The 12,169-nt window shown below is 38.9% G+C and overlaps 1 protein-coding gene across 7 annotated transcripts in view; it reads left to right on the top strand.

The window, feature by feature from the left end:
* Positions 1–12,169, top strand: part of LOC143281098 (cytoplasmic dynein 1 heavy chain 1-like) — an 89,792-nt gene that overhangs the window by 13,352 nt on the left and 64,271 nt on the right. For all 7 annotated transcript variants that reach the window (XM_076586051.1, XM_076586052.1, XM_076586050.1 and 4 more), the window contains exons 17-31: positions 980–1,159; positions 1,678–1,830; positions 2,607–2,753; positions 3,321–3,458; positions 4,074–4,177; positions 4,764–4,836; positions 5,598–5,708; positions 6,296–6,415; positions 7,491–7,730; positions 8,548–8,671; positions 9,118–9,263; positions 9,512–9,622; positions 10,054–10,263; positions 10,965–11,111; positions 11,513–11,679. In XM_076586051.1, coding sequence (XP_076442166.1) covers positions 980–1,159; positions 1,678–1,830; positions 2,607–2,753; positions 3,321–3,458; positions 4,074–4,177; positions 4,764–4,836; positions 5,598–5,708; positions 6,296–6,415; positions 7,491–7,730; positions 8,548–8,671; positions 9,118–9,263; positions 9,512–9,622; positions 10,054–10,263; positions 10,965–11,111; positions 11,513–11,679 — 2,171 coding nt within the window. The remainder of the gene's footprint in view (positions 1–979; positions 1,160–1,677; positions 1,831–2,606; positions 2,754–3,320; positions 3,459–4,073; positions 4,178–4,763; positions 4,837–5,597; positions 5,709–6,295; positions 6,416–7,490; positions 7,731–8,547; positions 8,672–9,117; positions 9,264–9,511; positions 9,623–10,053; positions 10,264–10,964; positions 11,112–11,512; positions 11,680–12,169) is intronic.

Genomic DNA, 12,169 nt, shown 5'->3' with positions numbered 1-12,169 from the left:
CGGACCACTGTGTTAAGGGTCATTGACTAGCAGCAGCATCCCTATTGTCACTTGTCACCAGAAAGTATAGAAAGCAAAATGTCCCAAAAATTTTGGGTAACAAAAAATTAGAAAAGAAGTTGGTGACATTTGTATCATTTTCATGAGTTATGGCTCTCGGTTGTGTTTTTGTGTCATAAACACTTGTTCTGTTGGCACTTCCTTTGTTTTCTGCCATCCTGGTCCATTCACTTTTATGTTTTCTAGAAGGCCTTGCATATTTTTCTGGCCTTTTTCTGGATTTGATGATGTTTAGTTCTTACATTTTTGCATTCTTTTTTGTTTCAAGGACATGTGAGTAGCCCCCTGGTATGTGTCAGTTTTTATAAGTCTGTTACATATAATTTTGTGTCATCATAATATTATATAATTTTGAGTATTATATGTAATATTTTATAAGTCTATTATATATAATTTTGTGTCATCATAATATTATATAATTTTGAGTATTATATGTAATATTCTGTGTCATCATAATATTATATAATTTTGAGTATTATATGTAATTATGTTTCTGTTCTGGTTACATTTTGTTAATCATCAGTCTGCATGAATATAACTGTACCAGTGCCTTGTTTTCTTTTCATAATGATTTTCTTTCTGCATGATCATTAATTTTACAGTGTTTTCAGCCCTGACATGACCCTGTGTGGTCATCTGGACTATAAGCAACAATGATAGATAACTAAAGAAATGAATATAAGTACTGACTTGACCGCCCTATGTGGTTCACTGGAAATGAATGAAATGAATAAATGAATGGAGAAATAAATAAATAAATAGATTGATAAATAAATAAAAGTGAGGGCTGACTTGACCACCCAGTGTGGTTTGCTAGGCTATAAGTAGCAGTAAAATAGATAAACAAATAAATGAATATATGGTTAAACATATGAATAAATTGAGAGCTGACTTGACAACCCTACCTTGGCATGTGCAGGTGGACGACCTGCTGTCCATGGAGGAGGAGATTGACCTGGAGATCCGTGGCTTGGAGACCTGTGCCTACAATGCCACCACGTTCCGTGAGATCCTCACCAAGATCCAAAAAGCCATCGACAACCTCTCCCTCCACTCCTTCTCCAACCTGCCCCAGTGGGTTGCCCGCGTGGATGAAGAGGTAAATAATGAATGCTACTTAGTGGTATGACTACTACTGCTACAAAGTTTGTGACTGTGATGATGTTGTTCTTAGTACTATGCCTATTACTACTACACATTTCTGAGTGTGAAGATCTTAATTTCAGTGTATACAAATAATTTCAGATTGCAAAAAAAAAAAAAAGGATTTTACCCTCCTTTTATGTATTTATTGTTTTCTCTCTGTTATGAATGACATATGGAACTAAAATTTCTGAAAAACTTCTGAAGTGTTATATTGTGTATTAAATGAAATCCATTCAGATGAAACAGAAAGCCCATGGTAATGACACACGTACAGACAAGTTAGAAGAGATTATGTTAGCCAGTGTTTGCCTAGGATTTGCCCAGTGCACTGAGAGCTGCAGGGCAAGCGCTATATAAATGCGCATTATTATCATCATTGCTGTTATTATTGAAAAAAGAACATTACATACAAGTGTTGCGGGAGGTTGGTGGGGGAGAGGATTGCTACAAGACCCTGTGGTGTGGGTGCAGGTGGAGAAACGCCTGGCTCTGAGACTGGAGGCGGGAGTGAAGGCCTGGATCCAGTGCCTGCAGGGGCTGAAGGAGGACCCCACAGACAACTCCATGGACACGGACGAACCCAAACAGCAGGCCCACAAACCAGGTGGTGACCCGCTCATCAAGGTGAGGCTTTCTGCTGTCACTGACCACTGTTGGTCTTTCATTTGTTTGCTTGTGTTTTTCTTTCTCTCTTTATTTGTTTATTTTCTGGTTGAGAGTTTTGGATTGAGTTGTTTTTCTTCTTGTTTATAACCAGATTTATTCTTCAGTTCTTTTCTGTATTTATTTACCAATTGATTTTTATTCTGCAGCCTGTGGTGATATATTTGAAGTGAACAAAGATTGCAGAGAGCATTAGTAGTGAGAATTTTGGTTAAAAAAAGAGAAAAAGATAAGTTGTATGTCGTAAATATCAATGACTTGCAGGACTAGGAAAAAAAATCCCATTTGGGAACACTCAAAAGATAGGCAGAACAGCCAAGATGAGAGTCTAAAAAAGTTTCCCTTAATCCTAAATATAACTTGATCTCGTTATGACTTACTGTATTGGATTTACAACATGACCAGGTACTTGGAAAATGAAAATCTGTTGAGAAATAAAAGTTGAAAAAACAACTCAATCTCAGGAAAACAAAACACCAACAGCAACAAAAATCTGTTAAAAAAAAAAGAAAAAAAAAAGAGTTGAAAACAACAGCCTCAGAATCACGGGAAAACAATGTAGTCTTCAGATGAAATGCTGCTGTCTGTTTAAAAAAAAAAAAAAAAAAAAAATGAAGTCATAAAAATTTTGAACTTTTCCAAACACTTCTTGAATAAATAGTCTGGATGATCATGTCTGAGTGATGATTATGTTTCCCAGTTCCCCACGAACCTACAGTGTGTGGTGCTTTTTTCAGCCCCTGGTGCATGAGCTGCGCATCACCAACCAGGTGATGTACGTGAACCCCCCAGTGGAGGACGCTCAGTACCAGCTGCTGCAGGAGCTGTTTGCCTGGGAAGCCATCATCACCAACCTGCCTCGCATCCAGCACTCCAGATACCAGGTTACTCTCTTCACACATGATAATTATGATTAAAAAGAGTTTTATAGCACCTATTTTCTCTAAATAGGGCTTTAGGCACAGGAGTCAAGATGGCTGCCGGAAAAAGAGGGCGCAAGTCAGGGATACACAGGGGAGGTAACCTACTTAGGGAGGTTATCGGCCGTAGCTGCTTTCGTTTTCTCCGCATAGGCGGGTAGTAGTTTGCACAGGACAGGAATGTCAGACCCCTGCCGGAGCCTGCACTAATGGGTCACGGTAAGTATGTTACTTAAACGTAATTTTAGGAAGAAAATTTCCTATCTAAAGGAAGACTGGTTGTTTCCTAGAATGTTGATACAACATTGATACTTACCTTTACAGATCTGTTTTTATAGATGAACATATGTTTTGACAGATGGGTTTCTTTTAGCCAGTTACTTGTAGACCTAGTGTTTGTGCATGTATTAACATGTTGGTAGTTGAAAGTAGGACTAAAACAGTAAGCCTGTGTGTGTTAGTTCATCACTGGATCTGTGTTATGTGACTGTCACCATCAGAATCTTGATTTCCTGAATGTGCTGTGCTCAGGTGGGCCCAGACACAGAGTCAGAGATGGACCGGACATACCGCAAGGTGCTGACACAGCTGCCAGAGGGCAGCCAGGTTCTGGATGATGCCTATGGGGCTGTACAGAAGATTGTGGGTGACTTCAGGAAGTATGTCAACGTAAGTATGCTCCTCTCAACTGTCCAGGGTTTGGGAGGATACTATACGCATGATCGTTACTTTTTTGCAGGTGTTTTTTTTTGTTTTGTTTATTTATGTATTTTGAGGTAACCACATTTATTGAAATTTAAAAACATATTTACCTGTAAAAATGAAAAAAAGATTTGAGTATGTGCTGAGAATGATCAGATGAAACATAAAGTAATTGGAGAAGTATGAATGGATACTAAAACCGGCACTGGGCATGGGACGACACCTGGATAATCGAAACATACGCAATGTCCCCATGTCACATGGCAGTGTTTTGAAATCTGGTACATGTGTTGTGGCATTGTTTCAGTTATTTCTGTTCATGGCAAAAGATAGGTCCAGTTGCAATTGAAGCTGTTTATTTGTGAAGGGTTTTTATTTATTGAAAAGAAGAAAAGAAAAGATAAGCCAGATGTAACAAGTAGGCTTTTATTGAAAATAATGGTGCTTACATCCGTAGTCTTACAAATTACATTGAAGGTGAAAGCTAAGTTGAGAATGTTTTATATTGACGTATGATTTTGATGCATGACAGGTAAGTGAAAAAAAAACCTGATCAATTATTGTGTTGGATGACTGTGTTAGGTGTGGTTGAGGTACCAGTCTCTGTGGGATCTGAACCCTGATGTGTTGTACGGTCGTCTTGGCACCAACCTCAAACTGTGGATGGCAACGCTGGAGGAGATCAAGTATGTGACCAAAAAATTGTACATTTTGTTAAACACTTCTCTGATAGTTCTTTCTTTCATACTTGTAACACCTTTTTTTTTCTTACTAACTCCTTTCCTGATTTATTATCTGAGACATAATTGTATACACGGATATACATTTATATGTATGCACACACTACATGCTCATGATCAATGTAATCGTCATTAATTAATCATTTTTTTAATGTTGAATACATAAAAAGGTTTGGTTTGGTTTCTTTTTTGTGTGTTTTATTGGGGGTTTTTTGGGGGGTGGATGGGGGGTTGTTTATGTGTGAGCAGTGATTCCATGTATATATATTTTTGTTGTTGATATATTTTCATCTTCTATTTACTTTGAAAATAAAAAGGAAACTTAACTGTTCAGTTGCTACTTGGTACAGAAATAAGTTGTTCATAGAAGTTACGATGATGAGGTGGTTGCTTTTTTCACAGAAGTATTTATTTATGAAGTAAGCAAGTTGCAGTAGAATGAAGTTGCTCTGCTGATGTTCTTTAACTCTGTTTTAACTGAAATTGCTGGTATTATTTTGAGAAGTAATCAGTCTGATGTGTGGATTTTCAGGTCATCCCGAAAGACCTTTGACACATCTGAAACACAGACTGAGATTGGGCCTCTGGTGGTGCAGTTTGGAAAGGTAAGAAAGAATGAGGATAAAGACATGGGGAAGTGGAGCAAGAGAAGGTGTGCTTGAAAGAATATTGATGCAAATGACTGTTATTTGTTCAAGATTAACACTCTATTATTGACTCCAGCCTTCTTTACTTTTTATATGTTCAGTAAAGTTGGCTCTCCTTTGTTTTAAAAAAACTGAAATGACATTTGACTGCGTTGTGGGATGGTAAGATGCCAGCAAACAATATGCTTTGCGCTAGCATTTTTGATGTGTCAAAAGTAGTTCTGGGTATTATGTGTCTGGTCCAGTTAGTGCTTTATACATGCTAAGTAGGCAATATTCACTTCCCCTAAGGTAAGCAGACAGGTCTTTTTTTTCTTACCTTTCTTGCGGTGCCTTTTTGCCTCTTCACAGGATTAAGGGATAAGAAGAGACCAAAGGACTATGCCAGTCTTGAAATCCATGTTGATGTGTCCTGACGTTTCTTCTGCTGTCATTATTGTGTACACAATCCTTGTATGTAGTAGATGTACAGAGTGGAAACTTGCTTTATTGAGGATTTTTAAGGTTTGTTCCTCTTCACTTTTTCTTTGCCTAAGTGCTGGCTGATTTGAAAAACCGTGCATCACTGTACCTTTGGGGAGTGAAAGTTCCTGTTCTTTGTTATTTATTACAAATATACTAGTTGAAGCTATATATCCACCAAATGAAATATATTGAGTTGTGAAGTGTTTGTCTATGTTCTGTTCGGTCAACAAGGTTTGGGTTTTGCCTGTCAACAGGTGCAGTCCAAGGTGACACTGAAGTACGACTCGTGGCACAAGGAAGTGCTCAGCAAGTTTGGCAGCATGCTGGGCAATGAGATGTCTGAGTTCCACTCACAGGTCTCCAAGGTAAGTGGCCTTAGTGGTTGGCGAGGCTCTAAGCACCATAATTTGATTTGATTTGATATCCAAGGTAAATGCACTGATACCTGGCTGGATGGCAGCGACACCCTTCTTGTCTCTGGTTTGAAGTCTTTGTTGGCTCTGGAAAGAGACAGGAGAGTACATCTGTTTTGAGGAAATACCATAACTGGCTGAGAGATGGTTGATTTTTGTGTGCGTGTTTTTGTTCATTTGTGTGTTTCATTTATATGTGGTTAGATTACTTTGCCAGATCTTGCTTTGAAAAGAAAATTAAGGTGGACTAGAGTATGGTGTTCAGCCCAAAAATAGCCCCTTTGGTGTTGGTTGGGCTATTAGCAACATGATTAGATTTGATTTAGTGTATGGGGGAGTGGATCTTTATATAACTTTTTTTTTAAAAGAAGTGAAAACTAGGTACTTACTTGTTTTCATTAAACTGCGAATGCACAGAACTCATTAATTTGAAAAACAACAACCAAAAACAAAAAACAAAAAAATCTAGAAATTCTGTTGTCTACCATGTTGCTATGTGTGACCTCTGTCAGCTAAGCATGATGTTGCTTTGTGTGCAGTCCCGGTCAGACCTGGAGCAACAGTCACTGGACACTGCTAACACCTCAGAGGCGGTCGGTCTCATCACCCATGTGCAGGCCCTCAAACGCAAGATGAAGTCCTGGGAGAAACAAGTGGATGTGAGTGATATTGACTACTTCATTCTCTGAAAGCCATTGAACAGTGAACAGTGTTGGCTGTCCAGCATTTGGAGCATTTGTTGTTTTTTTATGTGGGTGGAGGGCATTGCCTTTCTGTGTTTGAGGGGATCAGTGTAGGGCCAACAAACAAAATTTAGCCTTTTATTACCAACTTTATTGATAACAGTGGACTGTAAAAAGACCCTCACAACACAGGTTACGTTGACTTTTTTTCTCTTTTTGTTGATGATAATCTGAATCAGAAATTTATAGAGGAAACCAGTGATAATGCTCAGCTGAAACTCCAACAGATACAGGCAAATCCAGGCAGGCAGAAAAAAGCACTCCACTATCTTCATGGACAGATGTAAATGTGTTTGAAATGAAACAGTTCTGGGGTTTGACTTTACTGATGGGTATGATGATTTTTTCAAGATTTGACTGAAAGGGCCAAACAGTCACAATCTATGTTGTTTTCACTTAAGAGTAGTCACAATGAATCGTGCATGTCTCTTTTTATTGTGGTTGTTCTAGTACATAATTTGCCAGTATAGTTATCATCCATTTGTCCAGAAAATATATTAATGTGCATTGACCAGACTAGTGTTCATAATGAAAGAGTTGAAAATCTGACAAAAAACAAAACACTGACTACAAAAAGCATGTCTTTGGCAGAATACAAAAATATATACTTTATGGAAAAACAAAACACTGACTTCAGAAAGCATACCTTTGGAAGAATACAAAAATATATACTTTATGGGTCTCTCTCCAATAACAAAGCACAGAAAAAAATTTGTAAACGTATACCCATTTTTTTTTTTTTAGAAAAAACCCTGGCAAATAGATTTTACTGAAATCTTTATTTCCCAGGCAGCAAAAGGGTTAAAATCTGCCCCCATTGTTGTGATGGAGGTTGACCCCAACATGGGCTTTTATGAAGGTCAGGCATCCACTTTCAGGTGGGTTGTTTGTTTTTTTTTCTTCCAAAGCCATTATGGTGTAGAATATATTGGTCAGTCAGTAGGTTCAGACACCCCCTTGGAACTGAACCTGAAACTGTCTCTGTGCACAGATGTACAAGGAAGGCCAACGCATTCTGGAGCGCCAGCGTTTCCAGTTCCCCACCAACTGGCTGTACATTGACAACGTGGAGGGAGAGTGGGGAGCGTTCAGCGACATAATGAAGCGCAAGGACTCCTCCATCCAGACCCAGGTGGCCAGCCTGCAGATGAAGATCTCCTCGGAGGACACACTGGTGGAGAACAAGACCGGCACCATGCTGCAGGAGTGGGAGAAGGAAAAACCTGTGGCGGTAAGGGGCAGTTTGAACATGCTTTTAACTAGTTTGAGGCCTGAGCATTGCTCTGGCCAAACACTTTCTGCGTTTTTTCCGCATCAGTATGGCATGGAAGCCTGCCAAGGCTCTAAAACTACACAGGTTTGAATGGGTTAGTTTCACATACTGTGCCATGACCCAGAACATTTTATTACTCCCAAAATCAAAAGTATGTCTGCTTACATGGCAGAGTAAAAAAGGTCATACACTTAAAAGCTCACTCGTACGTATGAGTGAATAGGAGAGTTACAACCCACAAATACAGAAGATGATGTTTGTGGATTCAGATTGTTCTAAAATTATGTTTAATCAGCTCATTATTTTTTCTTTTCAATTGTGTTTTGCAAGCATTTCTTGGGTTTCTATGCCACTATTGATTTTTGAATACCATAAGATCTCTTTTTGAAAGTTTGCTTGTTTGAAAGCCAAGAAAAAAGGTTTTAAGGTTCCTGTTACATTAACTTTTTTGTTTATATTGTTTTACATTTTTATTTGTATTTACATTTCTTTTGTTATGATTTATGTTTTTCTTTTTTTTCTTTTTTTTTAAGTCCGGGAATGGCAAGTCATAACACAGTGCATTATACAAATTTCACAGCAAAGCAAGCTTCCAGATTGTGGTACGTAGTGCCATCACTACTTACCCTGATACATTGTACTGTTGTTATCCTTGCATACTTTAAAACAAAATTTTTTACTTAGCACCTTAATTGTCATATTTTTTATGTCACTGCTATCCTATCTTTGAAACATTATCATGTTTGAAACTTAATTATCATTACTCCTTTACCAGGGAGAGATGAGACCTGACATTGCCCTGAAGAACTTGACCATCTTTGAGGGCAAGTTCAACCGTCTGAAAGAGGAGAGAGACAACGTGTCTAGAGCCAAAGAAGCTCTGGAACTGGCCGAACCAGGTAAATACTTCTCATTTCTTTCAGGAACAAAGCTGTTTGAAATCATGGCTATGTAGACAGCTACACATTTTCTCTGGAGAAGCTGATAATGGGTAGGATTTTTCCCTTAAGATTTGTTCCCAGATTTTTGAGGGGGTGAGGGGATATTGGTATATGCAGCGATTAAATGATGCATTAATTTTTGATGGGGAAGATACCCAGTTTTTATCACCCACATACTTTTCTGGTACATCCATTGAGTGAATGATTCTTCATTTCTTGGGAAATGTATTGGGGTATTATCAATTGAAATACCGTTAAAAGAAAAAGTAATTAAAGATCGACAACTGAGGAAGAAGACCTTTTTTTAAACCAAATTATCATACCAGAATAATTGTCTGATTGTATGCCTTTTTATCTGTCATGTGTCATCCTTGCTGACTGTGTGCCTGTTGTGATGCTCACAGGTCAGGTCAGCCCCAGTCACGAGCGCATGCAGGTGGCTCTTGAAGAGCTTGCAGATCTGAAGGGCGTGTGGTCAGAGTTGGCCCGCATCTGGGAACAGATTGACGAACTCAAGGAGAAACCATGGCTGTCTGTGGCTCCCAGGAAGGTGAGGGATGTTCCTTCAGTGCATAACATGCGTGCAGTCTGTATTTTTGTGTTTTGTGTTTGCTTTTCATACTGTTCTGATACGCTGCGTGATTTTCGTTGGTTGCAGTGTTAATTGTATATATTGCTTGGAGATGTAATGAGTGAATGAATGTTTCTTTTTTTTCTCTTTTTTAGATTTAAAATTTTTTTGATAGCTTTGTCACTTGTTAAGTTTGAAGCTTTACAGCAGTTCCCTTTTCTTTGCAGCTTCGACAGTCGCTGGATGCTTTGCTGAACCAAATGAAGGAAATGCCAGCTCGTCTCAGGACTTACTCATCCTTTGAGCATGTCAAAAAGACCCTGCAAGGTTATGCCAAGGTATGTAAGGTAGAAGTTGAGGCATGTGAGTGTTTATGATTTATTGTATGAAGTCTTTGTTGTTAGGCAGACTGGTAAAGGTTGTCACAAGTTTCTGGCCTTGTTACTGAAGGAATGTATGAATGTGCTAAACATTATTACTTTTGATCACATTTTAAAGATCTGTTTGTCGTCTAAAATTGTGTCTTATTACATTTCAAAATGTAATTATTTGCATCAGTTTCATTACATTTTTGAATGTTGGGAAAAAGTTTATTTCAAGCATTTTTACACTGTTAGCTGATTAGTGAATAAACTCATTGCAATAATATTCATTTTAGTAAACATTTTAGTCCAATTTCCCAAGTGAAAAATTTTCTTCAGAAGTAAGAATATGAACTAAAGCATAGACTATGGTTACCAAATGTTGATAAAATTTTTTTGTTCTTCAGGTAAACGTGCTTGTGGTTGAGCTGAAGTCAGAAGCCCTGAAGGAGAGGCACTGGAAGCAGCTGATGAAGCGTCTGAATGTGAACTGGGTTCTGCCAGAGCTGACCCTGGGTCAGGTTTGGGACATCGACCTCCAGCGCCATGAGGCTGTGGTCAAGGACATCATCCTGGTGGCCCAGGGTGAGATGGCTCTGGAGGAGTTCCTCAAGCAGGTAAAGCCCATGAAGTTGCATAAACAAGTAGTGGAACTTGTGTTGAAGAGGCCTGTAACCTTGCAGAATGGTAATCAGTGATGGCCTGTAACCTTGCAGAATGGTTATCAGTGATGGCCTGTAACCTTGCAGAATGGTAATCAGTGATGGCCTGTAACCTTGCAGAATGGTAATCAGTAGTCTATAACCTTGCAGAATGGTAATCAGTGATGGCCTGTAACCTTGCAGAATGGTTATCAGTGATGGCCTGTAACCTTGCAGAATGGTAATCAGTGATGGCCTGTAACCTTGCAGAATGGTTATCAGTGATGGCCTGTAACCTTGCAGAATGGTAATCAGTGATGGCCTGTAACCTTGCAGAATGGTAATCAGTGATGGCCTGTAACCTTGCAGAATGGTAATCAGTGATGGCCTGTAACCTTGCAGAATGGTAATCAGTGATGGCCTGTAACCTTGCAGAATGGTAATCAGTGACCAAAGCCATGAAGGAAATTATTCATATTTTAGATATTGATATGGGGAAAAAAAAAGGTATGTCAGTGGACAAGTTAATTTCCAGACCACTTCTTACACACAGAATCTTCTGTGCTTATACACAACATGATGTGCATTATACACAGGATAGTATTAAAGGATTGTTTTTCACAAGGTTTGTCGGGATTAAAGCCACAACTTTACTGACATGCTGCTGTTCTGTCAAGGTGAGCGAGGTGTGGCGCAGTTACGAACTGGACCTGATCAACTATCAGAACAAGTGCAAGCTGATCCGAGGCTGGGACGACCTCTTCACCAAGGTTAAAGAGCACATCAACAGCGTCTGTGCCATGAAACTGTCGCCATACTACAAGGTAACTGTGTCCACTCTGCTACTCTGGAGATTTGTGACTGCTCTTGTCCTGAGCTCGAAACTGTGTTTGGGTTTTGAAGCGTTGTTTAGTTCTGCAACTTATGTTCAGTGTTCAGATGGACAGTGTTTCATTTTATTGCTTGGATATGGGTCGTGTTTCACACAGATAAATGTGATAGGGAATGTTCTTGTTTCACTTGAAATAACATCAGATATGATAATATATGATGTATGACATGAATGTCAAGAGTGCAACTGGGGTTTCAGAGTTAGAAATTAAGATTGATCCTGATATAAGTAGTGAAACTGTGAAACCTCTTTAAAATGTTGTATTTTATGTGTGCAGTTCTGTATAACTCCAATAGAATAGAATTAATAGAGTGGGTCACGTGATGGTTTCAGCAATTTGAGGAAGATGCTCAAGCCTGGGAGGACAAGCTGAACCGGATCAATGCCCTCTTTGATGTGTGGATCGACGTCCAGAGACGCTGGGTCTACCTGGAGGGAATCTTCACTGGCAGTGCCGACATCAAGCATCTCCTGCCTGTGGAGACCACACGCTTCCAAGGGTAAAGGAGTTTTCTCTCCTGCCAGAGTGTGTGTCTGTGTCCCACCTGAAAAACTAACACACATACACTTACACACACACATATTACACATGCACATGCACGCACACACACACACACACAGTATTCTGTGGAGTTGATGTCTATTTTGCAGAAATCCACTTGTGTATATGAACATTAAAAAGTGGTGGTTTTATTACCATATGTATTTGAAAAAGTAGACAGCTTGGCAGTATTAATACTTTCTACACTTTGTTGTCCAGAAAGCAAGCAAGGAGTTAAAAAAGTAGACATGTTTACAGCCTTTGTACATGATACACTTTACTTTCCACAGAGTAAATCAAGCAATTAAAAAAGTAGACATGTTGACAGTTTATACATGATACTGTTTGCTGCTATCAGAGTAAGCTAGAAGTTAAAAACGTAGACATGTTGACAGCGCTAATACATAATAGACTTTTTTGTTGACAGAGTGAGCAAAAAGGAGATATGT

This window comes from Babylonia areolata, chromosome 4 (assembly GCF_041734735.1).
Source record: "Babylonia areolata isolate BAREFJ2019XMU chromosome 4, ASM4173473v1, whole genome shotgun sequence".
Taxonomy (NCBI): domain Eukaryota; kingdom Metazoa; phylum Mollusca; class Gastropoda; order Neogastropoda; family Buccinidae; genus Babylonia; species Babylonia areolata.
The sequence above is the reverse complement of the archived record's forward strand: the minus strand, read 5'-3'. Positions and strand labels throughout refer to the sequence as shown.